Genomic DNA, 27513 nt, shown 5'->3' on the forward strand with positions numbered 1-27513 from the left:
AATACCAATCTCATATAGCTTCTTCACAGGCTGTTTCTTCTGGTGCTGTGGTCTTGCCATCCACAACGAATACAGGTGTGTTGCCTTCTTCTTCTCCAAGGCAAACTCGCTGGTCAGGGGGAACTTGATGATGGCATAGTGGTCAAGCTTGTTTCTCTGGAGTGCACTTTTGAGGATATTGGTTGCCTTTGGAGCCACAGTGTCTTGGGTCCCTAGAAGGTAGGTTTCGTGCAGATCTTTTGTGCGTATGTGTGTGTGACTGTGTACACCTTCTTGTACTGCTTTCTTGATCTTCTAAACTTTTGCTTTGACTTTGGCTTTGGAGGGACAGGGGACTTTTAAAGGACTCTTTTAAAGGACTTTAAAAGAGCTAGAGAAACAAATATTCACCCATATTATTTAAATAACAATATACTCATTGAAAATCTACTAGAAAAAGACTAAGATAAGCCTGCTGTTAAAAACTGATGTAAGGGCCTCCCTGGTGGCGCAGCAGTTGAGTGCTGGGTTGCGAAGCTGCCCGCAGCCTCTGCAGCACTGGTTCGATCCCCGGCTGCTCCCCGGCCACCAGAGGAGGGTCCCACATGGCACGGAGACCTCTCCTGCCACCCGCTGCTCCCCTCAGCAGTGTGCTTTGGTCCTTCTGCCTCCTCTGCTCCCCGCTCTGGCTCTGGTGAATTCTCTCACCCTCCCGCGCTTCTGACTGTACCCAGTGCTTGTATAAATAACTCTTTAAAAAAAAAAAAAAACTGATGTAAAGCTTGAGGGATAATATTAATGACCAATATAACTGAGCATTGCCATTCCTTGCCAAGTACTGCTCACATTTCATTTAATTCCCACAAAATCATTATGAGGTTGGTACTGTTATCATCTGCATTTTACACATTAGAAAGCTAAGGCATGGAGACTTTAAGTAATATGTTCAATGCCACACAATTATTTTATGACATAGTTGGATTTGAACCCAGATATTTTCTTTCAAAGCTTATGATTTTAATCATTGTAGTCTAATAATTGGAACTTTTTCAATTCCCCCCCCCTTTCAAACAGGAAAAAAAAAAATCCAATTGAAAAGGATAAACTAGACATCATTTTTTAAAAAGAGCCAAAGAATCTGTGTGCGACAGAATTCTCAGTTAATTCTAGTCTTTGGACCTAGAGGACATTATTTCCCAGAAAACTTAGGAGTCCTGATTGGACAAAATTGTAGGAGAGATTACTCATATCTCTGAATATTCCTCATAGAGATTATGAGAGGTGCTAAGAGCCTAATGCTGATTTCATTTTTTATCTTGAAAATTAGAAAGTGGTAGTGTAACTATCAAAGGTGAGGTTACTGAGTTCCCCATCCCTCCAACATACACATAGACCTGCTAAGCACTGTGGTTTTGAGTGTCCAGTTTTCAAAGGTAGTATGTGTGTGTGCAATACCTGTGCCTTATAGAAAGCACCTGGGGCAGTTATGATGGAAACATTAACAGCTGTCAGTTGACTAGCCAGCTGGTGCCTCCCCAAGGCTGTGGAAGACACCTCTTACACCTTTCCCTTTATATACTCTCTCAAATGGTGGCTCAGAGAGAGAGCAAGCCATCTGGAATGCCAACTCCACTGTGCTCCCTGTGGTAGTTTTTCTTTTTCTTTCTTTTTTTTTTTTTTTTTAAGATTTATTTATTTATTTATTTATTTATTTATTTATTTATTTATACAAGCACTGGGTACAGTCAGAAGCACGGGAGGGTGAGAGAATTCACCAGAGCCAGAGCGGGGAGCAGAGCAGGCAGAAGGACCAAAGCACACTGCTGAGGGGAGCAGCGGGCGGCAGGAGAGGTCTGCGTGCCATGTGGGACCCTCCTCTGGTGTCCGGGGAGCAGCTGGGGATTGAACTGGTGCTGCAGAGGCCGCGGGCATCTTCGCAACCCAGCGCTCAACCGCTGCACCACCAGGGAGGCCCTTTTTCTTTCTTTCTTTCTTCTTTTTTTTTTTTGCTCAAGCTATTCAAATTTATTTATTTTTTAATCATTTATTTTTTATCTTGTTATTCATTTTTGTGCAATAAATGAATAAATCCCCATAAATGTCCCCCCACCTCATCACCCATGACCATCACCATAGTCCCTTGTGCTCTTCCCTCCCCTGTTTTGACCCCACTCTCTCCCCGTCCCCTGTTGTATCTCTTAGATGTACAGTTTGCTTGCAAGTTTTGTCTTTTTCTGTTTCCCTAGATTCCTCCTAGGAGTGAAACCATCTGATATTTTTCTTTTTCCTTCAGACTTATTTCACTGAGCATAATCTCTTCTAGCTCCATCCCTGTTGCTGTGAATGGCATGAATTTATCTTTTTATGATTGCTGAATAGATCCCTGTGGTGGTTTTCCTGGAATAAAGCTTCCTTTGTGGAAATTCCTTCTGGTTCGGTCTTTGCTTTCTGAGCAATGAGCAAAACCACCCACTTCAGGTTGATAACAGTGGATCTCCAAACTGTAAGCCAACAACTAGAGCATTAATTCAGGGAGAAATTTTAATATACATATACTTTAATGGATTGGTCGTGCCCACATACACAAAGAAAAGCCATTATTACTCATGCACAACATGAATTTTCTAAGCTACGGTAGACCCGTTTCACTTATTTCTTTGAGAGTGTCACAACATACGTTATACTGTCAGTTCTCCTTGTATAACACCTCTGTTTAAATATCATTTATAGGGGCCTCCCTGGTGGCCTAGGGGTTAAGTGTCAGTGCTACAACCTAGAAGGCCCACTGTAATGGCCCACCGAAGGTAGCCTGAGTTTGATCCTTGTGTCCTGCAAACTTCTTGTGACTACATCTGTGCTTGTCTTCTTCCTTTGAATTTCACTCATGAGGTGTATTTTCTCTTAATTCAACCAAATCCTCCACTTGGACTTTAGACCCCAGCCTTTTCTTTCAACTCAGTCTTTTGAATTTATCAGTCCCCTCTCTGATTATTTTCCTTAGCAAATAAACATTCCCTATCTTATAAAATAACTTTCTCTATCAACCCCCAATGTCCAAGCAATTAACTTCTCTCTGTCCTTTCACAGTTAAGGACAGAGAATCCTTCTTGAATCCTTAGTCTATTTGCTATCACTACTTCATCAATGACTCTGGTGCTGTCTTTAGTTCCACTTTAATAATTACAATAGTTAGCATTTATTCACTACTTACTAGGGCTCAGGTGCTCTGCTACACATTTTAATAAGTATTATATCATTTTAATTTCAAAACAATTCCCTGAGGTATCTATTATATCACTATTTTACAGGTGGGGGAACTAAAGCTTAGAGTGGTTATGTAACTCACCCAAGTGGGCTAGCAATGACCCTAGGATTTAAATCCAGACAATTTAATGTGCATTATCCCACCAGTACCCATTGTATAATAACATATACACTTTGAGAAAACTGTTCTATAGCGTTTACACGTTTAATTGTTGTTTTCCAATTTTATTTCAAGATACTTTCTTATATAGTAATTATTCCTTTTAGTAGATTTCACAATGGACATGTATAAATTTATGAAATCAATTTATCTATCTTAGTCTAGAGCTCCTTTATATCCCAATGATATAACGGACTTTCTAATAATTGCAGGATTGCTTAACTTCTTTCATTTCTTCAATCTTTCTTCACTATATCTGGGTTTACTATTTTTGAAATCTCCTATGCTAGACTTCTTTTTCTTTGGCATTGTCTTATTTATCTGGTAAATCTGGCAAGGAAGTTACTCTTCTATAGTTTCCCCATAAATGAAGAATGTTTAAGAATCGGAAGTTATAAAAGATATTTCTTTACTTTTGTAAGCATACTGAGAATACCAAAGCTGAGTATTATCTGCATGAAAGTTCAATAAATCTAGTAAGATGACTCAAAGTTAAAGACTATTTCTAGCTCAAGACAGTGGTTTAAGAACCAATGGTGGGGCCTCCCCTTGTGGTGCAGCAGTTGAGTGCTGGGCTGCGAGGCCAGTTCGTTCCCCAGCCACCGGCAAGGGTCCCACAAAAAAAAAAAAAAAAAAAGAACCAGTGGTGGAGTGAAAAATCTCCACCTCTCTATCAAACACATGGAAATGACAGAGAGAAATAAAAAACTAATAAAAGGGCAAGGAAACGCAGAGGATCAGGGCCTCCCCTGGTGGCTCAGCGGTTGAGCACTGGGCTGCAAGGCTGCCCGCAGCTTCTGCAGTGCCGGTTCAATCCCCGGCCGCCAGCGAGGGTCCACATGGCACGAGAGACCTCTCCTGGTCCACATGGCACGAGAGACCTCTCCTGCCATGCCCGCTGCTCCCCTCAGCAGTGTATTTTGTCAGTCTGCCTGTTCTGTTCCCCGCTCTGGCTCTGGTGAATTCTCTCACCCTCCAGCGCTTCTGACTGTACCCAGTGCTTGAATAAATAAATAAATAAATAAATAAATAAGAAACTCAGAGGATCAGAAATAGAGGATTCAAACTGGTAAGTTGTAGTTAAAGTCAAGAAACCTTGAACTATTATAGGAAAAAAGAGTGAGAGAACCCACATGCTACATAAAATGAAATAAAAATGGACACTAAAATAATGTGGTTAATATAGAACACACAACAATTTCAGAATAAGTCCAAATCAAATGTCAGTATTCACAATAAATACACTAAAAATGGGGATACAGAGATTATATTTTAATGATGCAGCTATCTGATCTTTCAAGAACACCTAAACTAAAGAATGAAACCAATATATTCACAATCATGGTGGAAGATTTTAACACATTTCTCTCAGATTCTGAAAGATCAAAAAAATAATAATTATAAAGACTTGTGTAATATGATCAACAAGGTGGATTTAATGGATACTTTGCTCAGCTCCCATGTACCTAAAATGACAGAACATATATTTTTTTCTAGAGATGCAATTACTAGTTACAGTTCCTGCCGAATCACATATTATATCGCAAAGAAAGTCTCAACAAATTCCAAAGACCTAATACCTCTGTGTAAAAAAGAGTTAACATAGTAGGCTTTAGACTGCTATCCATACGTCTGCTTCCAAGTTTGGCCCTTGGTTGGGAAAGTGGATATCAGGAGGGTTCCCCCCATTCCCTAATAATATTGGCTCAATGTGCCTTAATGGTTTATGCAAACAACATGGTTTATTTTGAACACTTGCTTTCTTTCTGGGAGATGGAAATTTTAGTGCACATTAGGCAGAAGGTATCTGTATAACCATTGCCCAATAAAAACCTTGAACACTGGATCTCTAATGAGTTTCCCTGGTAGAAAATATTCCACATGTGGGGCCTCCCCGGTGGCGCAGCAGTTGAGTGCTGGGTTGCAAAGCTGCCCTCAGCCTCTGCAGCGCTGGTTCGATTCCTGGCTGCTCCCAGGCCACCGGAAGAGGGTCCCATATGGCGCGCAGACCTCTCCTGCCGCCCACTGCTCCCCTCAGCAGTGCACTTTGGTCCGTCTGCCGGCTCTGCTTCCCGCACTGGCTCTGGTGAATTCTCTCACCCTCCCGCGCTTCTGACTGTACCCAGTGCTTGTATAAATAAATAAATAAATCTAAAAAAAAAAAACAACAAACAACAACATTGCTATCCATTTAAAAAAAGATTTAAAAAAATATTCAACAAGTGTTCTCATAAAACACTTTGAAAGGAATTTATGACATCCTGCTTATAGATTATTCACATGAGAGTGAAGTATGGATTCTCTTCTGATGTCACCTTCCTCACTTCTCAAATTGGTAGGCTTTACAAATGGCTTTGTTTTTCATTTTACCTCTACCAAAATCAACTTCCTTCTAACATTGCACTATAAAAATTCCAATAATTTTTGATTTTTGAAATAGCATTGTTGTTGGTTCCCTTACCCTTAAAAAAGTCTCAAAAAGTTTAAGAACAATCAAAATAAAACTGTTCTCATAGTTTCTAAAGTTAAACACTGCTTGCATTTTGACAGATATTTTTGCAAATCAATAATGAAGAAATCCAAATAGTCAAGAAATGGGAAAATACCCTCTACCTTCTTTAGTCCTTTTATTTGTATTTTCATCCCTTTCGCTTTCCTCTTTCCTTCTCTTCTTTTAGCCTTAAAGCTAATAAAATACAATACTAACAACTACTAATACTGATTAAAAGCAGTACATATTTGTTATTATATGTCAATATACTTTTCTAATTTCTTTAGAAAACAGAGAGAGAAAAAGAAAAATGTTTTTACCTTTGCCTCCTTTACAGTGAATTGCTACGATGTTTTCCTTATCTTCAGTCAGCCACTCTTCTACTTCCATGGAGAATGCCATCATCTCACTAGTATCAAATGTAAGATATTTAAGTGAATTTTAAAACTTCCAAAAAATCAACCCCAATATTTAGATCTTTTCTGACAGCCCACTTTGTATAAAACTTACCTCAGAGTGGGAACATTATGATCATCAATCAAGATTCGATGCACATTATAATGGAAGAACTTAGGATCATATGCTCTTTCACCTAAAATAAATGATATGTAGAGCATATCTCTATGTCTAGTATAGTAAGTGAACAAGTTATTAATAAGTTACAGTTTTTATTAGAATTTCCTTATTCAACTTTTTTTTAATAAAAGGAGATTTCTGACTGGTTCCTGTTACTCTAAAAGGAACTCAAGGGCTTCAAAAACATAAGGATAGTAGTGATTTTTTCATCTTGAGTAACTTAAGCCCAACTTATTTTGGTTTAATAGGATTTACTTTTAATTTTCTAGAAGATTACTTACTATATTATAATAGGGTCGTTAGAATCCATAGAACAGAAGCAAATATGGGCAACCAAAATGCTTACCTCCTAAAAATGTCTACTTAACATATTGGAAGAGGGAAAATCAAGAGAGACAGAGCAGTGAGCTGTTCACAGGGATTTTTCTCCCCATCTTTTAGAGTCTTACTCTGTTCATGAGATATAACTCCTTGTGGGTTAAAGAATGCATTTGTTCAATTTTCAGAGCACAAGCTGGGAGAAAAAAAATGGAACTATTTTCTTAAACCAAATACCATTACAGCAGGCTCTTCTGAAAATGGTTCTAACTCCACTCCAGCCTTCCTCACAAGACACTGTTGTTGAGCTATCTTTTCCTACCAACAGAGCCAGTGCAAAATGGAGATTTTTTAAATTCCCTTCCCACTACTGTCAAATACATATGATTAAATGAAACCTAAAAACTGAATCACCTTCTTAAATGCAGTGATCTGTTTTCTATGTATAGTAACATAATATCTACTTATATACTTACTGCATAGATTGTAGACTCGATAGTGGTTTTGATGCTTGGTATCCAAGAACCGTGCAACTTCCTAAAAAAGATGGACACAAAACATGCATTCATATGACAACATAAGCCATTTCCTGGGTGTAACTGAAAATTATTATCACTTTTTATCTATTTCTTATTTAGCACCTTATGGGGTGGGATAAGAGAGTATGAACATTTTGAGTCATTGATGGCCCACTGATCATTTTCGTACTTTAAAATTTAAAAAACAGTGGGTATTATTTAAAATGCAGTTAATATCACTATACTAATATGACAATATTTCCAGCATACTTACCCATCTGAAATACATACACAGGTGCATGTATTTCTGTGCAAACAAAATGAAAATAAAGTTCAGAAAATTATTCGCATAGTACCCTCAGAACAATGTTTACTTTTAATATTGAGAAAAAGAAAATGGATGAAAAGTAATCAATATATTAAATTGGTTACAACTGTCAGGAGGAAATAGTAAGTCAAAAAGACACTCTAAGTCTGGATAGTACTAGGGTAGGAGTAATAAAAAGCTCTATACATATAAAAAGTTCCTGGCCGGCGAGAATCCCACATGGCATGGCAGACCTCTCCTGTCTCGCCTGCCACTCTCCTCAGCAGTGTATTTCACTCAGACTGCCAGTTGTGTTCCCCGCTCTGTCTCTGGTGAATTCTCTCACCCTCCTGTACCTGTGACCTGTATCCTGGTTCTTGTGTATATGAATAAATAAACCTTTAAAAAAAAAAAAAGCCATGCAAGCTGTATAGTTTTTCTGTCAAAATTACTGGCCTCCAAATTTATACCTGCTTCTTTATCTGTACCTTTTGCTGTTTGGACTTTTAAAATTTCTGTAAAGTAGATTTCAGAGAATGTAATGTATTTTCTGCCTTTCTGAAAGGTGTATAGTTATGTAATTTCTGTATGTAAATTAAATACTTGGGCTTTCAAGAGTCTAGAAAGCAGTAAATATTAATGCTATGCCATCTAGGTATGTGTAACTAGTCTATGACATTCTCCTGACAAAACTGCCTGACAATGCATTTCTCAGAATGTATTCCCATTGTTAAGCAATACATGACTATACACACACACACACAGTCCTGTAGTTATATATATAATTACTGGTACATACAACAATATTGAATGAATCTTTTAGAATTTATGTTATGCATATGCCAGTCCCCAAAAAGATGTATATAATTCCACTTACGTGAAATTCAAGACAAAGTAACATAAGTTAGAATAGTAATTACATTTGGTGTGTTTGGATAGTGACTAAAAAAGAGCAAGAACTGGGCCTCCCTGGTGGCGCAGGCGGTTGAATACCGCACTGTGAAGCTGTCGGTAGCCTCTGCAGCACGGATTCGATCCCGGCTGGCCGGCGAGAAGCCCACATGGTGCGGCAGACCTCTCCTGTCTCACCTGCTGCTCTCCTCAGCACTGTATTTCATCAGTTTGCCTATTCTATTCCCTGCTCTGTCTCTGGTGAATCCTCTCACCCTCCCGTGCATCTGGCCTATACCCCGGTTCTTGTATAAATAAATAAATCTTTAAAAAAAATAGGCTCTAATTACTTTTAAAAAAAAAGAGCAAGAACTATTCTATATTTTGATAGGGTTGTTGGCTGCATGTATATATACCTATATATAATTTCATCAAGCTAATACTTAATATTAGTGCATCGTGCACTTGGCAGTATTTGTTTTGCCTCAATAAAAGAATTCTATATAATTATATATGCATTTAGTTAATGCATATATAACTTATATTCAGACATATACACATAATTACATATTTCTATTTTATTGACATAACAAATACTATAAATTGCACTAATGTAGACATACACATGTATGTTAACTTCTTAAAACCCCTTTTAGCTTGAATTTTATAGTAAACAGCATTTTACATTTGAGTTCATTTAAATCATAGAACCTAAAGCAGTATGCCTCCATTATAATTTAGAATCTTAAGCTAACATACATTTAGCTAAAGAACATACATTTTAGCTAAAAAATCCCAAAATGGCCACAACTCATTGCAATTCCTGCTATCAAAAGATAAAGTCTATTTTCTACTTCATAGGCCAGAGTTTGTAATGTGCTTTTCCAATAGAATGAGGATACTCACACACATATTCATACACACCAGTTTTAAGCCTGGGCTTTTAAGGACTCTGTATTCTTCTGCTTGCAGCTTGGGATCCTTGCCACTGTTCCCATGTGAACAAACCTGAACTAGCTTGCTACTGAATGAGACAGCACATGGAGCCATCCAATCAGATCACTTGTTAGATTAGCCAATCCTCAGATTCCCAGTAGCTATCTACAGAGGCTTGAGTTAGTCCAGCTGAGATTAGTTAAACCTCTCCCAAATCAGCAGAACCCAGGTAAGACCAATCCAAAATCACAAAACATGTTATCATGAATTAAGTTAATAGTATTATAAGTTACTGTGTTTGGGTGATTCATAACACAGTAAAACCTAATTTATATCAATCCATTATAATTTTTTACCTGAAACTGAATTTTTGCCATCTCAGGACCAATATTAAACTTACGACACAGTCTATGCTAACTGAAAAATATAAACATTTGTTAGATAAACACCCTTACCTTTATGGGATTCCTATAGAAAGACTGCCTTCCAGAAGATGGGAATGACATGGCAATAATACGCTCTAGAAGCCAAAATAGTCACTGTTATCTACGTCATTATAGAATGAAACAATCTGAGAACTTAATTTAAACACAATTAGCCTTTTTTTTCATAGAAAAGAACTTTTAAGGATTGAGAATGACAAAAATAAAAAGCTAGTTAATCCTCAGGATAATCAAGATAACATTAAATTATCTAATGTAATGTCCATTAAACTTGCATATGTGCTCAAGACTCAATTGTTTCCAGCCATAGTGGGTAAACTCCAGTTGACCTCAATCCAGAACTCCCTGTGGTAGCAATTTACTTTTTAAACCCCAAAGACAAAATGAGAGATCTGGGCTCCACATATCGTGGGAACTGATAGGGTGCTTTCCAATGCTCCTGATTCAGAAATTTGAAACTTACAAAACAAATACCTTATTCATTGGGGTTCTAGGAAGAAAATAAGTCTCTATGGGATCCTTGGGACCTCAGATTACTGGTAGAACTCAATAAATGCTAACAAAAAAATATGGAGTCAGGTAAAAATCCATTCAACTTCTGTACTCTAACCAAGTAGCGCTGATTTGAGATGACAATACAGCTATTCCATTTTCAGGTTAAAACTATAAATATGTCTCACCATAAAAGCATATGTCTTCATGGACAAAGAATGCTTTGAAAGAGCATGGCTTAGACAAGGCAAGAACAAAATAAACATAACTACTCACACATAAGAAAAATGTGAAGTTATATAAGTAAATCAACAAACTTCACAAACCAGTAACATAAGTGAGGTCTAGGTCAAATCCATCCTTTTTGTATCGTCGTTTGTTTTCTGAAACCTGAAATATTAAAACAGTAAGAATTTGTAAAACATAAACCAACATAAAATAAAGAACATTATATAGATATCTACAACCCTTGCCAATATTTCTGAAACACATTTTTCTGAGTAATAATTATGTTTTGCCTCACTTACCATCCTTCTGGTCACCTTTTCAAGTTGTCTTTTTTGATTAGCCAGGTGAAGAATTCTTATCAGAATAATAAACCGTAGAGGCCGAAATAAAATTGTGATTCTTCTAACAATAAATTAAAAAGATCAATATTTTATTAGGAAACAGATGATAAAAAAAAATAACAGGATTCTGCCAATATGGGCTAAGTCTAGAACAATGATTCTTAATCAGTGGCAACTTTGCACCCCCACCCATGTGCTTCCCACCCACTTACCTGGGAAAAATTTGTCAATATCTAGAAACAATTTTGTGATCACAACTGTGAATATATCACACTACTTGCATCTAGTGAGTTGCCACCAGGAATATTGCTAATCATCATTGAAAAAGACAGCCCTATAGCAAAGAACTATCTGATCCAAAATATCAATAGTGCTGAGGTTGAGAAGCTCTGGTCTAGACAAATAGTTATGTGATAAAATCTTAGAATCTATAGATTAACTTTAATGGTTTCAGATGAGCATTTTCAGTCTTATTCCCATCAAAACAAACTGATGTTCTTGTTCACTTTTGCATTCCATGCGTAACAGAGGTTGAATAGAGCTAACACACTTCAGGCAGGCAGCAGAGTGAGACATTTCCCCAGGGTGTTCATTGCTTTCTCTCCTACCATCAGAAACAGCAAGGCAGAAAACTGATGGGTTAACTAGTGCTTCTCTAACTTGAAAGTGCATACTGATTTAGTGGGTCCAGAGTGGGACCTGAAATGTTTTTCTTTCTTCATCTAGCAAGCTTCTAGGTGATGAAAAGGTTGCTGGTTGAAGGACCACACAGGTTCTGATTATTTTCAAATTCCAAAAGTTTCATTGGGACCTGAGCTGAAGTCCTGAGGAGCTGGGGTGCAAAAAGAAGCAAGCTATTTGATTAATGAATAAGCCTAGTGAGTCACTCAATATCTACATCCTACTATCTGCTCTTCTTTTCCTCATTGCCACAATGGGAAAAAGCCATCAGTCTCACAGTTTCCTGGTCCCCAACAGTTCCAAGTTTGCTTCAGCCTTATTCATTTCAACTATACTACAAAACCCTGCTTCTATTCATGTCACCCAAATTTCTGTTCCATTTCCTTTTTTGAAGGCCATTATCTGTAGTCACTGAAATTTTGCTTATGCTCAAACCAAGGCACTTTTGGTTATAGGAGAAAACCAGGAATTTCATCTGTAAGGAATTTGTGGTTGAAGCTCAAGTGGGGATTTTGTGGGAGTTTCAAAATGTAGTAAAGTTAAAGTTAGTACAAAAGGCAAAATCCTCAGTTCCTTTTTCAAGTGTTCCATCTTCATTGAATTAAAGGTTCTTAGTGTATATTCCTTTCATTAGTCCCAATATCACCATCCTTTAGTTTCTAAGTATGTAGAAATTTATTTAGAACATTTCATTTTCAAGCAATTTATCTGGCACAGAATCAGCACATTCAGAGTTAAAAATATTAAACAAAATGAAAGCCACAAAATAGGCACAAAAAAAAAAAAAGGACAAACTTTAGGAGAGGTGATTCACGTGATTCATTCTTACCTGGGGAGATCATTAAGAAACCTATAATCATAGAACATATAAACAATATTAACTAGTAGAGTCACCACAATAATGCCAGCATCCAAGGAGTTAAGTACATCAGAAAAATAAGGTTTCATCCTGTAATATAAAACAAACAAACAAACAAAAAGCTTATGTCCTCTTAAAGAAGAGAAAAGAATATTTTAAGAGCATAAATCATTCTACTCATTCCCATTAAGAATTGTACTTAAATTGTTTAAAATACATTTACTAGACTAGACTAAGGGGACAATATTCATATTCACTATTTTAACAAAACATGACAAAAGCATCAATGTGGCAATGTAGGGATAGTAATAACTATAGCCAAATCATTGAATAAGCAGCAAGCACTGCCTCCATGCAAGTGGGAGAGAAGTGTGGAAAGCTGGGCAGTATGCCTGGACAATGGAGAGTATCATAGCCGGAGAGCTTACAAGGAGAGCCTGTAAGAGGGAGGGGGTCCACTATCTTGGTTTGCAAACTCCTTCTCTGGTTTTGCACCCACACTGGAATAATCCCCATGGGCTGGTGTGGCCATTCCTGGGCTGCATTTCCATCCACTGCACCACCTTCCTCCATAACACTGGCTCCTTCAATCATAGGCACTGATGCTCCAGGAAGTTTCCTCCCATTCCAGGATAGTCACTTTCAGGCTCTTAATAACTTAGAAGGGGGCAACTGCCCTTAGTTCAAAGGCATAAGGATATCAGTTCAGCAGGAGAGGATACAAGTTGCCTTTTGAAATGCTCTGGATAAAGTGAAGCTGGGGAATTTAATCCCTGAGCAGTTCAGCTCCAAGGCTTGGCCCATTCCATTTATCTTCCTGGAAAGCCAACAAGCCGAGAAATTCAGTTGCTGCCTCACTACCAAGCCTCCCTGGCAGAATGAACATGCCTTATCTCTTCTGTACCTTATTTTATTTTTATATTAACTGAGGTAGAAAGCTGTTCAGATTTAACATCTAGTCTATAGTGTACTGTCAGCTTTTATTTGGATTCAACTCTTAAATGAAAGTATTAATATTTTACATAAATGCTCCCCCCCCTTTTTTTTTTAAATTTATACAAGCACTGGGTACAGTCAGAAGTGCGGGAGGGTAAGAGAATTTACCAGAGCCAGAGTGGGGAACAGAACAGGCAGACTGACGAAGTACACCGCTGAGGGGAGCAGCAGGCGGCAGGAGAGGTCTGCGTGCCATGTGGGAGCCTCGCTGGAGGCCGGGGATCAAACTGGCGCTGCAGAGGCTGCGGGCAGCTTTGCAGCCCAGCGCCCAACCACTGCGCCACCAGGGGAGGCCCATAAATGTTCCTCTTAATGTGCATGTAGACACATAAGCTGCCTGGCCACATTTTACAAACCCTTTAAGCTTTACCTTGAAAGAACCATCTAGAATACATTTATGGAGACTACAGTGCCAGTTGCAACAGTAATATTAAAAGCCCAATCTAGCAGAAATTGGGATTTTGACTACTATTTCTCTTGTAGACCAGGCCTTCAAGGAGAGTTATTTTGAAAAAGTGGGAAACATTTGTTCGGAGTGACTTGGTAATTATTTAGAGATACTTCTCATAGCAGTACATAATAGCTTTATGTGTTTTTAAAAAAATTAGTCAAACTTACCCATCTACATATACTCGAAGAAGAACATCGATGAGGAAAAATAAAGCAATAGCTAAAGAAATTAAACGATATTCCAAATGACTGAACATTGCATTATCAGTGACAAGGTCTGTAATGACGAGGGACACATCCAAAAAGATCAGCAAAATTCCAAATATTCTACAATAAATAAAATAAACTGGTTTTCAACCCTATGGTTAGACTACAATGATCTGATACCAAAATGTCATTATTTAGGATTAAGTTGTCCAGTAGTAAGGAGAACTGCATTGCCTTAAAATCTCAAAAAAATTATTCAGTCTTGACTCAGTAGAAGCAGTTGTTAAGGAAATAAAATTCCTTACATAGGTGGAACTGGAGGGAATATGTCAAGTGAAATAAGCCAGAAGGAGAAAGACAAATACTGGATGGTTTCACTCATAATGCAGGATATAGAAAACAAACAAACAAAAGGAAACAGACAAAACTAAACCAAACCCACCCTAGAAATCTGACTATAGAATTGAGACTACCACAGGGGGTGGGAAGCCGAGGGGAGAAGAAACCAGTGGACTATTGTGGAAGACTATGGATGCCTTGGTGGCAGGCATGGTATGGTAACTTACATCTGAAGAGGTGTGAACTGTATCTTTGAGTCATATACAGTATTGTAAATCAATGTGACCTTAACAAAAAAATAATTTAAAAAAGGAAATAAAATTTCCACCAAATGACATCATGTCATCATACCCTTTTACAGTGGGTATATCAGACTAATATGCCAAATAGAAAAGCTAAACTGAGTTAAAATTACATGCCTCTCCTTGTAAACTGTTGTTAAAATTTGCAAAATTTATAAGGATTCCCACCAATTTCTTATAATAAATAAGACCTAATCAATCTTAATAATTTTTAAGAATTTAGTAAAAAAAAAAAAGTGAAAGACTAATAAAATCCCCTAAAAGACCACTTTGACCAATAAGATTTTTTATCAATGGGATTCTTCAACAAGCATAAGATTACATATTAATGGGTACTTTTAACACAGTGCTGGGCACATGATAAAGCATTAAATTTCATAATTATCTACATGTTGAACTCTAAAGTAACTTTCTCAGTCTTTCTCTTGTATATTAAACATATTCTCCAGAAGTTATACTATTTGTATAATCTGAAAATGAGTAAATTCATCTACAGAATATATTTTTAAAATTGCAATGAAAATGAAAATATTTCAAATTTAAGAGGAAATACATTTTGTGAATCTGTATCATAGTATGAAATCTTACTCTGATATGGAGAAAAAGCCAAAGCAGAATGGTTCAGGATAAAGGAGAAACTTTATATGAATAAGGGATTTAATACAACACCATGCTTTTAGAATTTTAAGATGTATGCTCATTATTTTTATTTTTACAGGTACAAAAATATATTAATATGCTACTATTAGACTTAGGAAAATACCTTTTTTTTTTAAGTCTTACTGTTATGCTTAAATTAAAATTCTAAGACACAGTGAAGGGTGAATGAAGCATGTGTGCCAAAATATAGTTATGTAAATGAATGACAAAAAAATCCAAGATAAATTAGTTTACATCAAATGGGGGCCCAGGGGTTACTGCAACATATTGACAATGAAAATGTCTTCTTTTTCCTTCCAAATATTTTATAATTAAAACAATTGATATTAAATATTACACATATTTAATAAGCTCTCTTTCTAAGGTGTCACTTACCTGAATGTGAAGGATGCTACAATTAAGTGAATAATTTTTTTCATTATGTTGCCCCTGCAAAAAAGTAAATACAAAATTTCAGAGTCTAAGAGCTTATCACGGATTTCTTCTAATATGTAATATTAATTAACCAATAAACAAAGGCCTTTATAAATAGAATTTTAACAGAAAATTCTTCACAAGTTGCATAAAAAGTTCTTTTCATTAATCATTGTAAATGTTTTACCTTTCTGCTTCATGACATTTTTCACTTTCATATGTAAAATATATACAAGTAAAACACTAAACTTTGAAGGTTTAGTAACATTGCCCTTGCCTACAAAGCCCCAATGCCAACTTTATGGTAATATTAAACTTGAGATCATCAAGTAAAGCAACACAGCATGGAAACAGAAGGGAGTGGCAGAAGAGCTCTGTGTTCCTGCTCTCATTAATGAACTGTGGGATCCTGGACAAGTCAGTGAAACTTGCTATATCTGTTTTCACATCAGTAAAATAATGAACTTCATGGATAGGTGGAAAGTAAAGGACACATTTGCCCTGTAATATATATTTCTTGAAACAAGACATCTTCTGAATAAGACAGCTAAAACATTAAAGAGTCACATATACGGTTGCAAGTGCACTTTGGAGATGAGGGATTTTAGTAAGAAGCATCTCAAAGGAGAAACACTGGAGAGACTGGGTTCTTTTCCTTAAATAGGAGGAGAAAGATTGTTGGACTCTATAGATTGAAACAGGGTAGCTGTTGGGGAGCAATTTCTTGCCATGTTGAAGCTTCCAACAAGAACTCAAATTTCACAACTTGTGGGACTGATCCCAAGGTAGTGCTCTTAGTCTGTGCCCAAAACTGGGGAATGGAAAAGACATGCGCTAAACAGAAGTGGGGCACTGCCCATATATGATGATGGATGAACACTGGTAAGCTAACCTGAGGTGAGCACCTCACTCCCTCTAGCCTCCTCCTTTCTTCACTTGTGCCCATCACCTCTACACAGGCTGAGGACGATGTGGCTGAAGAACTGATTGACTAAAAGAGGTGAATTCTCCCGTGAGGTTGTCATTCTCTTAATAAAAGCCTCTTCTGACACCACACAGACTAATGTGTCTCTGGGTAACAAAGAAATGCAACAATAAATCTGAACTTGTCTAACAAAGTCAACATACAGAATTATACCTGTAAGAATTATGGGGCTCAAAAGCATGGCTTGAAGAAAATTTTGCCCTTACTATCTCTTTTGGTGCCGACCAAAACTACTCCAAGTAAATATATAATTCAGTTTTTTTGTTTGTTTTGTTTTTAAAGAGTGTGCTGTACAAATGCAGCTTCAAACATTGTGTGCAAAAGTTTGCAGGGAAAGGACTTTGACTTGATAACTTTACATCCAAAATAGTATGGTTCAAATTTGGAAGAGACAGACAGGCACTCTCTAACATACAGAAACTCAAATCATAACAGTCATGTAACTTTCTGAAAAATAATTTATACAATGAAGTGCTCAAGTCAACTGAGCAGTGAATCAAAATGAAGATGGTAGGAATAAGGATATACCTTTCAGAGAAAGGGTGTTAAGAAATGAAATCAAAATTCAGGAATTTAAATATTGTTGTAATGTGGCAAGTGGAAATGAAAAATATCATTCTATAAACAAATAAATAACAAAATTCTCGATAATAGTATGGATTTAAATTTGTAGGTTTTCTCACACAGTTTAAGATGTAATGTTTTTAAGTACAAATAAAAACGTTTCATTTCTTATCTTCTGGTCTAAGTTCAGTTTAATGTGGATATTGAGAAATAAAGGCATAATTGTGTTTTCTAAAAACAGGTTTGTAAATTTCATATTAGTAAAAAATGAAATGGATAAAATATCAATTTATAGCAAATTAGACAAAAAAATGTTTTTGGCCACTTCAAAGGGAGTTTACCCTTGGTGCTCTCTCTACAAGCCCATGGTATTTTTGAAGTTCAAAAATTCTTTTTATATTTTGGATATACAAATCCAAAACAACCCTATTTGCAAAATACAGAAAAATTTTAAAAGAAAATATCAAGGAAGTGTTTAATACAGAAAGCAAAGTAAGGTGGTAGAAAATAAAGCATAACGTATCAGAAATGACAACATATAAATGAAACTTGAGTGTAAAAGTTCATAGCCACATTATTCACAATAGGTCAAAATTGGAAATAATAATATCAATCAATGGTTGAATGGATAAGAAAATACAGTATATTCATGTAATGGAATGCAACTCAGCAATAAAAAGAAACAGACTACTGATACATTTTAATATGGAAGACTCTGGCCCTTCCTGGTGGCATAAGCAGCACTATGACACTATCCCGAGCCAGGCAGGTGATTTACATGGTGCAGCAACCCTCTCCTGACTTGTCTGCTGCTCCCCTCAGCAGTGTATTTCAGTCAATCTGCCGGTTCTGTTCCCCACTCTGTCTCTGGTGAATCCTCTCACCCCCTCATACCTCTGGCCTGTACCCCAATTCTTATATGCACAAACAAATAAATATTTAAAAAAATATGGACTGTATTGTGCAAAGTACAGTGTATTGTGCTAAGTAAAAGGAACTAATTTAAGTTGATTATATTCTGTTCAATTCCATTAAATGACATTCTAGAAAAAGTAAAACTATGGGGAAAGAAAATAGATCAGTAATTACCAAGGGCTGGGCTTGAGGAAGGTGCTGAACACAAAGGAATCTGAAAAATTTTGAGGGGATTATAGACTTTGCTCTGTGTGATGATTCTAAGGGTGGTGACAAAGGTGTTAGTCACAAGTCACAGAATGGCTACAAAATGATACAACTCATTACATATAAGTTGTACCTAAAGTAAAAAAAAAACTTCTAGTATGCTGCAAATTATACCTTCATGTGTGAAAAATGTGTTGTAATCCAAAGATTAGTAAAAAACATGGAATAGAGTCTGGAAACAGACTATGTTAGGTTGCATAATAATCATTGAAAAATCATTGAAGAAGATAAACTTTTTCAATAACTGATTCACTCAACTCATTGAGTGCCTACTACATGCCACTGAAGATACAGCAGTCAACAAAATGGGCAAAATTTTTTTCATGATGTTTGTATTTTTGTAAAGACCATAAATAAAATAGTTAAATATAACATAGTAAGTTATAAGGTGGTAACTACAATAGAGATTATTGAAACAGGGCAAGAACAATGGAGGGGATGCAATTTTGATGTGGGAAAAAACTAGGAGTCACTTAGGAAAAAAGTAGAATCCTACATTTTATACCTTAACATAAAATAAGTACTAGGAAAAAATTTTATTTAATGTGTAGGATAAATTTTAAAAATACAATATATATTGGTGAATACATTAAAATATTGAGTAGAAAATGACTTTCTAAGAAACTAAAGATAAAAATCATAAAAGTACAGATATACTCAATTATGCGAAAATTATAAACTATAACATAAAGAAAAGCTAAACACCTAGAGGAAGGTGCTAGCCCTTTGCATAATATTAAAAGGGTGGATATAGGGAAGGCGGATCAACATGGCGGCGAGGAAACACTGCGAGTAAGATCTCCCATTAAAAAAGTTAATAGGGAGGAAAAGCAGCAGGTCCCAGTGAGAACTGGGACACGGAAGATAAATGGACGACTCCAGCAAACTACCAGAAGAAGGAAGTTGCCATAAAAGAGGACTAGAAGGGATGAAAGCTCAGAACCCTGCTACCCTCCCCCATCCACAAAGCTGGCACTCTCCGACCAACAGGAAGGAGGAAAAAACAAAAAAACTAAAACAACCAACAAGAACAAACTACGCATCAAGCAGGACTGTGAGTGCAAGGAACTATTTCAGCCACCACACCCCGTGAACTGGAGCTGTGGAAAACCCTGCAGGATTCGCTGCGGAGGTGAGTGAACGGCTCCAGGCGCCATTAGAGAAAAACAAAGACTCCCGGAGACCTACACACAGCCCCAGGACAGCTGGTAAGCTTGTGTGGAAAAGCAGCATGCTTGAAAAGCAAACGCGGATCGCAGCTGCCCAGGTCCCTGCGCCTGCGACCTAGGCTTGCAGGAAGACGCGCGGGGGCCCTCACTGAGGTGAATGTCCCTCACTGACCAAGCGCCCGGGGAACGGGAGCGGGGTGCAAAAGGTGCCATTTCTGCGGACACTGAACTGGGCTACAGCCTTCGTCGTGGACCTGAGGGCTTTGGAACTGAGACCCGGGGCACGAAAATCGGGGCATGGGTTCCCCACGACGGTGGGGCACAAGGTAGACACAGCACCCCAAAGCCGTTGAGGACTTTCCCACCACTCCCACTCTGTTCCCTGTCCCACGGGGTGAAAAAACAGCTCCCCAAGGACGCTAGGAGAGATCTCTGGCGCCACCTAGCGACCAGAAAAAAAACACCAACACCCCATAGAACAGGGACCTTTCTTCAGAAAAGACTGCTTGAAACTGGCAGAAGGCTCCCGGAGGAGCCAGTGGTGAGCTGGAAAGTTCGCCCACGCCAGGCCCCTTCTGACCAGCAATCCAAGCCCAGAGGGGGAGCGGGCACCCATGGCCAGGGCAGACGGGGCGCGAGGAGAGTGTGCCCGAGACTGGGCACGCAGGGAGTGCGTCCCGCATCGCCATTTTAGATCAGGGACATTTCTCCAGTAAAGAATGCCTGAAACCAGCAGAAGGCTCCTGGAGGAGCCAGAGGTGAGCTGGGAAGTTCGCCCACACCAGGCCCCTTCTGGCCTGCAGTCCGAGCCCAGGGGGGAGCGGGAACCCACCGCCGGGGCAGACCGGGCATGCAGGGAGTGCATCCCTCATCGCCATTTTAGAACAGGGACATTTCTTCGTAAAGATTGCCTGAAATCAGCAGAAGGCTCCTGGAGGAGCCAGAGGTGAGCTGGGAAGTTTGCCCACACCAGGCACCTTCTGGCCTGCAGTCCAAGCCCAGACGGGGAGCGGGAACCCACCGCCGGGGCAGACCAGGCACGCAGGGAGTTCGTCCCGCTTCGCCATTTTAGAACAGGGACATTTCTTCAGTAAAGACTGCTTGAAACTGACAGATGGCTCCTGGAGGAGCCAGAGGGGAGCGGAGAAGTTCACCCAAGATGTGGCCAGTCCCAATGCATACGACAAATTAGAAAACAGACAGTAGGGAGTAGAAGAACCACACGCAACCTAGCAACTCCTCAGGAAAAAAGCACACCACAAAAAGAAAACCACCCCCCAGATTGCAACAACAGTAACTTGGAAGAACTTCGGAACCTTCCAGAAAGAGAATTTAAAATTGCCATGATTAAAAAAATGACAGAACTCATAAAGGAAAACAATGATAAGGGAAAAATAATCAATGATCAGAAGAATGAAACTGAGTCCCTAAAGAGGGAAATGCAGGAGATCAAAAAATGCAGGAGATGTAAAAGAAATTCAGGAGATCAAGAGGTAAAAGAAATGCAGGAGATCAAAGAATTAATGGAGGCACTAAAAAACTCTGGGAAAAGCAAAGAAAGCAGAATAGATGAAATGGAAGAACGAATAAGCACTCTTGAAGACACAGAAATAAAAAGAACTAAAACAGAAAAGGAAAGAGAAGTAAGAAGGAAAAAGACCGAAGAAAGACTTCGGGAACTATCTGACTCCATGAGGAAAGGAAATATAAGAGTTATAGGAATACCAGAAGGAAAGGAGAGAGATGTAGGAACAGAGAAAATATTCAAGGAGATAATTGAAGAGAACTTCCCAAACGTGAAGAAGGAGCTGAAAATTGATATACAAGAAGCAAGAAGAACACCAAACTTCTACGACAAAAGGAAAAATACAGCAAGACACATAATAGTAAAGCTCCCAAGAATACAGGACAAGGAAAAAATAATGAAGCTGACAAGAGGGAAGAAACAGATAACATTCAAAGGAAAACCAATCAGGCTGACATCAGACTTCTCCGAAGAAACACTACGGGCAAGGAGAGAGTGGAGGGATATAGTCAACAGACTCCAAGAAAAACAGATGCCAACCAAGAATACTCTATCCCACAAAGCTCTCCTTCCTCTATGAAGAAAGAATAAGGACCTTCCCAGTCAAACAGAAACTCTGGAATTTCATTACGACTAAACCCCACTCCAAAAAATACTACAAGGAGTCCTAAAGCCAGAACCTCAGAGGGACGAATAACAATGAAAGAAGGCCAAAAAAAAGTTATTAAAAGAATAAATAAATAAAATCAAAGGAAAGACAAACACAATGGCAAATACAGATGCTAATATATCAATATTAACTCTAAATGTAAATGGACTAAACTCTTCAATAAAAAGACAGTCACAGGCTGGATTAAGAAACAAAACCCAACCATTTGCTGTCTCCAGGAAACACATTTAGCTACAAAAGATAAAAATAGACTCAAAGTTAAAGGATGGAAAACAATCCTACAAGCAAATGGACCAAAAAAGAAAGCAGGAACAGCTATACTTATATCAGATAAAACAGATTTCAAACTCAAAAAGGTAAAAAGAGACCCCAACGGTCACTACATTATGATCAAGGGGACAATACTTCAAGAAGAAATAACACTCATTAACATATATTCACCAAACGAAGGAGCACCAATATATATCAGACAACTATTGTCATCTCTGAAAACTGACATCGGAGAAAACACATACGTAGTGGGAGACTTCAACACACCCCTAACAACAATGGATAGATCAACGAGACAAAAAATAAGTAAAGACACTAAAGCTCTAAATAAGGACCTAGAGCTCTTGGGCTTAACAGACATCTATAGAACACTAAACCCAAAAAAAAAAACGGAGTACACATTTTTCTCAAGTACACATGGATCATTCTCCAGGATCGATCACATACTGGGACACAAGACAAACATCAACAGATACACCAAGATTGAAATCATACCAACCATCTTTTCTGACCATGAAGGCATCAAACTAGAAATAAACCATAAAAAGAAGGCAAGGAACTCTCCTACCTCCTGGAGATTGAAAACCACACTACTGGAAGACCACTGGACTAATGAGGAGATGAAAGAAGGAATTAAAAAATTCTTTGAATTGAATGACAAGGAGGACACCAATTTCCTAAATGTATGGGATGCAGCAAAAGCAGTAATAAGAGGAAAATATATAGCAATAGAGGCTCACATCAAGAAACAAGAAAGAACTCAAAGAAACAACCTAATCTCAAAGCTCAAAGATCTAGAAAAAGAACAAAAAAACCCCAAAACCAGTAGAAGAAAAGAAATAATAAAAACCAAAGCAGAAATAAATGAAATCGAAACTAAAAAAACAATCCAAAAGATCAATGAAACCAAGAGCTGGTTCTTTGAAAAAAATCAATAAAATAGCCAAACCCCTAGCCAGGCTCACAAAGGAAAAAAAGGGAGAAAGCACAAATAAACAGGATCATAAATGAAAGAGGAGCAATCACAACGGACACTGCAGAAATCAAAAGAATAATCAGTAACTACTATGAACAGTTATATGGAAACAAGTTCAACAATCTAGAGGAGATGGACAAATTCCTACAACTCTACAATCACCCAAGCTAGATGAAGAAGAAATAGAACACCTAAACAGACCAATTACAAGTAGCGAAATTGAAATGGTAATCAAAAACCTCTCCAAAAACAAAAGCCCAGGACCTGATGGATTTACAAATGAATTCTACCAAACATTCAGAGACGAATTAGTGCCTATCCTTCACAAACTCTTCCAAAAAATTGAGAAGGAAGGGAGAATACCAAACACGTTCTATGAAGCCAACATTACACTATTACCAAAACCGAACAAGGATAACACAAAAAAGGAAAACTACAGGTCAATCTCCCTAATGAACACTGATGCAAAAATCCTCAATAAAATTTTAGCTATCAGAATCCAACCATGTATCCATAAGATAATTCATCACGACCAAGTAGGATTCATGCCAGGGACACAAGGATGGTTCAACATCTGAAAACCAATCAACGTTATCCAACACATCAACAAAAAGAAATATAAAAACCACATGATAATATCAATAGATGCTGAGAAAGCTTTCGACAAAGTGCAACACACATTCATGATAAAAGCCCTTGAAATTCTTGGGATATAAGGAACATACCTCAACATCATCATAAAGGCCATATATGACAAGCCAACAGCCAGTATCATTCTCAATGGTGAAAAGCTGAAAGCAATTCCATTAAGATCTGGAACAAGACAAGGATGTCCACTCTCACCACTGCTTTTCAATATAATACTGGAAGTCCTAGCCAGAGCAATAAGATAAGAGAAAGACATAGAAGGAATCCAAATAGGAAAAGAAGAAGTCAAACTATTACTATTTGCAGATGATATGATAATATACATAGAGAACTCCAAAAACTCCACAGAAAAACTAATTCAACTCATCAATCAGTTCAGTAAAGTGGCAGGATACAAAATCAACGCGCAAAAGTCAGTAGCCTTCCTATACACAAACAATAAATCTGAAGAAGAAGAAATAAAAAAAACCATCCCTTTTATTATCAAAACAAAAAAAAATCAAATACTTGGGAATAGATCTAACAAAAGAGGTAAAGGACCTATACAAAGAAAACTATAAAACACTGTTAAAAGAAATAGAAGAAGACACAAAGAAATGGAAAGACATCCCCTGCTCATGGATTGGAAGAATAAACATTATTAAAATGGCCATCCTACCAAAAGCATTATACAGATTCAATGCTATTCCAATAAAAATTTCAATGTCATTCTTCAAAGAAATAGAACAATTATTGATGAAATTCATATGGAATCACCAAAAACCCCAAATAGCCAAAGCTCTCCTGAAAAAAAAAGAAGGGAATGGAGACATCACACTCCCAGACTTCAAACTATACTACAAAGCCATAATCATCAAAACTGTATGGTATTGGAACAAGAACAGACACACAGACCAATGGAATTGAATAGAAAATCCAGAAATAAACCCACAGATTTATGGTCAACTAATCTTTGACAAAGGAGCAAAGACTATGCATTGGAGCAAAGAAAGTTTGTTCAATAAATGGTGCTGGGAAAACTGGGTCGCTACATGCAAAAGAATGAAGCTTGACCACTACCTCACACCATACACAAAAATCAACTCAAAATGGACTAAAGAACTAGACATAAGACCTGAAACCATAAAATACATAGAAGGAAATATAGGCAAAACACTACGTGATATGTACATCAAAGACATCTTTACAGACACATCACCCAAAGCAGTGATAGTGAAGGCAAAGATCAACAGATGGGACTACATCAAATTAAAGAGCTTCTGCACAGCAAAAGAGACAATAACAAAAACAAAGAGAAACCCCACCGACTGGGAGAACATTTTTGCACACTACACTAATGATAAAGGACTGATCACAAAAATCTGCAAAGAGCTGATGAGACTCAGCACAAACAGAAAATAATCCTGTCAAGAAATGGGCAGAAGAGCTAAAAAGAAACTTCTCTGAAGAGGAAATGCAAATGGCTAACAGGCATATGAAAAAATGTTCAACATCACTTGTAATCAGGGAAATGCAAATCAAAACTACCATGAGATACCATCTTACTCCAGTGAGAATGGTGCATATTAAAAAAACTGGGAACAACAAATGTTGGCGAGGATGAGGAAAAAAAGGAACTCTCCTGCACTGTTGATGGGAGTGCAAACTGGTCCAACCACTATGGAGAGCTGTGTGGAGATTTCTGGACCTACTAAACATACAGCTTCCATATGATCCAGCAATTCCACTGCTAGGTATTTACCCAAAGGACACAGAAACATCAATTCCAAAGAGCACCCCTATGTTTATAGCAGCACTGTTTACAATAGCTAAGCTTTGGAAACAACCCAAATGCCCAAAAATAGATGACTGGATCAAGAAGATGTGGTACATATACACCATGGAATATTACTCAGCATTCAAAAAAGATAAACTCATGCAATTTGCAGCAACATGGATGGCACTGGAAGGGATCATGCTCAGCGAAATAAGCCAAAAAGAAAAAGAAAAATACCGGATGGTCTCACTCATAGCAGGAATCTAGAAAACTTAAATAAGGGACCAGGAAAATGAATAACTATAAGAAAGTGAAAATCAAAATCAACAAACAACTATGAACCAGAGACATTTTATGGGGGGTGGGGAGCAGGGCGGGGAGGGATTGTGGTCAAAATAAGGGGGTTGCAATTGTATGGGGAATATAAAAATAAAATTTATTTAAAAAATACATAAAGTCAGCTATTGGTAGACTTAAGGAAACAAAAAATCTGAAATAAAAGACAGTTGTAAATTCATTTGTATATTTATGAACATGAAAATATATTAATGTCATTAAGTTGTAAGCTTATTTTAGAAGTTAGCTAAATGTGATACCATATATATAAAGAAAAAATATTTGCCTCAAGAATCTAGAAGGGCATGTAAAGTATAATTATGGGTGAATTTATTGCTTGTCTCTATTTTCTGGTTTTCCTTATAATGAACTTTTGTTATTTTTTGTTTTTAACATAAAACTTATTTATGGTGTTACAATTTTAAAAATACTTTCTCACACTATCAACATTTTTCTTTTTTTACAACATCCAGCAGATTATTGTAGATAGCATTTACAGATGAATGATCTAAGTTTAACTTTAGACTGACTGGATGTAAGATGCACCTGTAAGAATGGCCCACATCAAAAAGACCAGAAATAAATGCTAGTGCAGGCGTGAAGAAAAATGAACCTTTGTATGTTGCTGGTGTGACTGTAGACTGGTCCAGCCTTATGGAAAACAGTAGGGAAGTTATTCATAATATTTAAATAGATTTTCCATACATTCCAGCAATTCCACTTTTAGGTATCTACCTGAAGAATGCAAAAACACTAATTAGAAGGGATAGATGCACTCCTATGTTCATTGCATCTCTATTTGCAAGAGCCAAGCTATGGAAACAACCAAAGTGCCCAATGACAGATGAGTGGATAAAGAAGATGTGATAAATATACTCAATGCAGTACTACTCAGCTATGACAACATAGATGGAACTGGGTGGGGGCATTATGCTAAGTGAAGTAAGTCAGAAGGAGAAGGAGAAAAACAAATATTGGAATGTTGCACTTTAGAAAAATGGGGGTGGGAGAAGTCAGTCAAAACCAAACCAGTAACTGTCTTTAGAATTAAGTTACCATCAAAATCAACAAAAAACTATGAACCAGAGACAGTTTTTGAGGAGTGGGGGGCGGGAGGGGAGGGATTGGGGTCAGAATGGGGGGGTTGCAAATGTATGGGGAATATAAAAATAAAATTTATTATTAAAAAAAAAAAGAATTAAGTTACCAGGGGCCTCCCTGGTGGCGCAGGTGGTTGAGTGCTGCGCTGTGAAGCTGTCCACAGCCTTTGCAGTGCCGGTTCCATCCCCGCTGACCTTGGAGCAACCCCCACGGTGAGCAGACCTTTCCTGTCTCGCCCCCTGCTCCCCTCAGCAGTGTATTTCATCAGTCTGCCTGTTCTGTTTCCTGCTCTGTCTCTGGTGAATCCTCTCACCCTCCTGCGCATCTGGCCTGTACCCCAGTTCTTGTACTAAAAAAAAAAAACTTCTAAGGCGACATTTAAAAAAAAAAATTAAGTTACCAAAGGAGGGGAGGGTGGAAAGCAAAGTGTAGAGGCATCCAATGAGCTGTGGTGGAGGATTATGGATGCTGTGGTGGTG

General features: G+C 37.7%; 1 protein-coding gene across 13 annotated transcripts in view; it reads right to left on the minus strand.

The window, feature by feature from the left end:
- The window catches only part of LOC119258865 (phosphatidylinositol 3,4,5-trisphosphate 3-phosphatase TPTE2-like), a 90231-nt gene that overhangs the window by 35755 nt on the left and 26963 nt on the right, over positions 1-27513 (minus strand). For 10 of the 13 annotated variants that reach the window (XM_054701829.1, XM_054701831.1, XM_054701830.1 and 7 more), the window contains 9 exons: positions 15814-15867; positions 14099-14257; positions 12455-12574; positions 10903-11005; positions 10702-10765; positions 9896-9960; positions 7265-7325; positions 6405-6486; positions 6215-6303 (listed from right to left, as the gene is read on the minus strand). In XM_054701829.1, coding sequence (XP_054557804.1) covers positions 6215-6303; positions 6405-6486; positions 7265-7325; positions 9896-9960; positions 10702-10765; positions 10903-11005; positions 12455-12574; positions 14099-14257; positions 15814-15867 — 797 coding nt within the window. Of the gene's footprint in view, positions 1-6214; positions 6304-6404; positions 6487-7264; positions 7326-9895; positions 9961-10701; positions 10766-10902; positions 11006-12454; positions 12575-14098; positions 14258-15813; positions 15868-26546; positions 26663-27513 lie in introns of those variants that run through there. The other 3 variants (XM_054701834.1, XM_037527238.2, XM_054701832.1) reach the window with 3 other exon arrangements.

Source organism: Talpa occidentalis, unplaced genomic scaffold (genome assembly GCF_014898055.3).
Source record: "Talpa occidentalis isolate TD23 unplaced genomic scaffold, MPIMG_talOcc4v2.1 talOcc4.5, whole genome shotgun sequence".
NCBI lineage: Eukaryota > Metazoa > Chordata > Mammalia > Eulipotyphla > Talpidae > Talpa > Talpa occidentalis.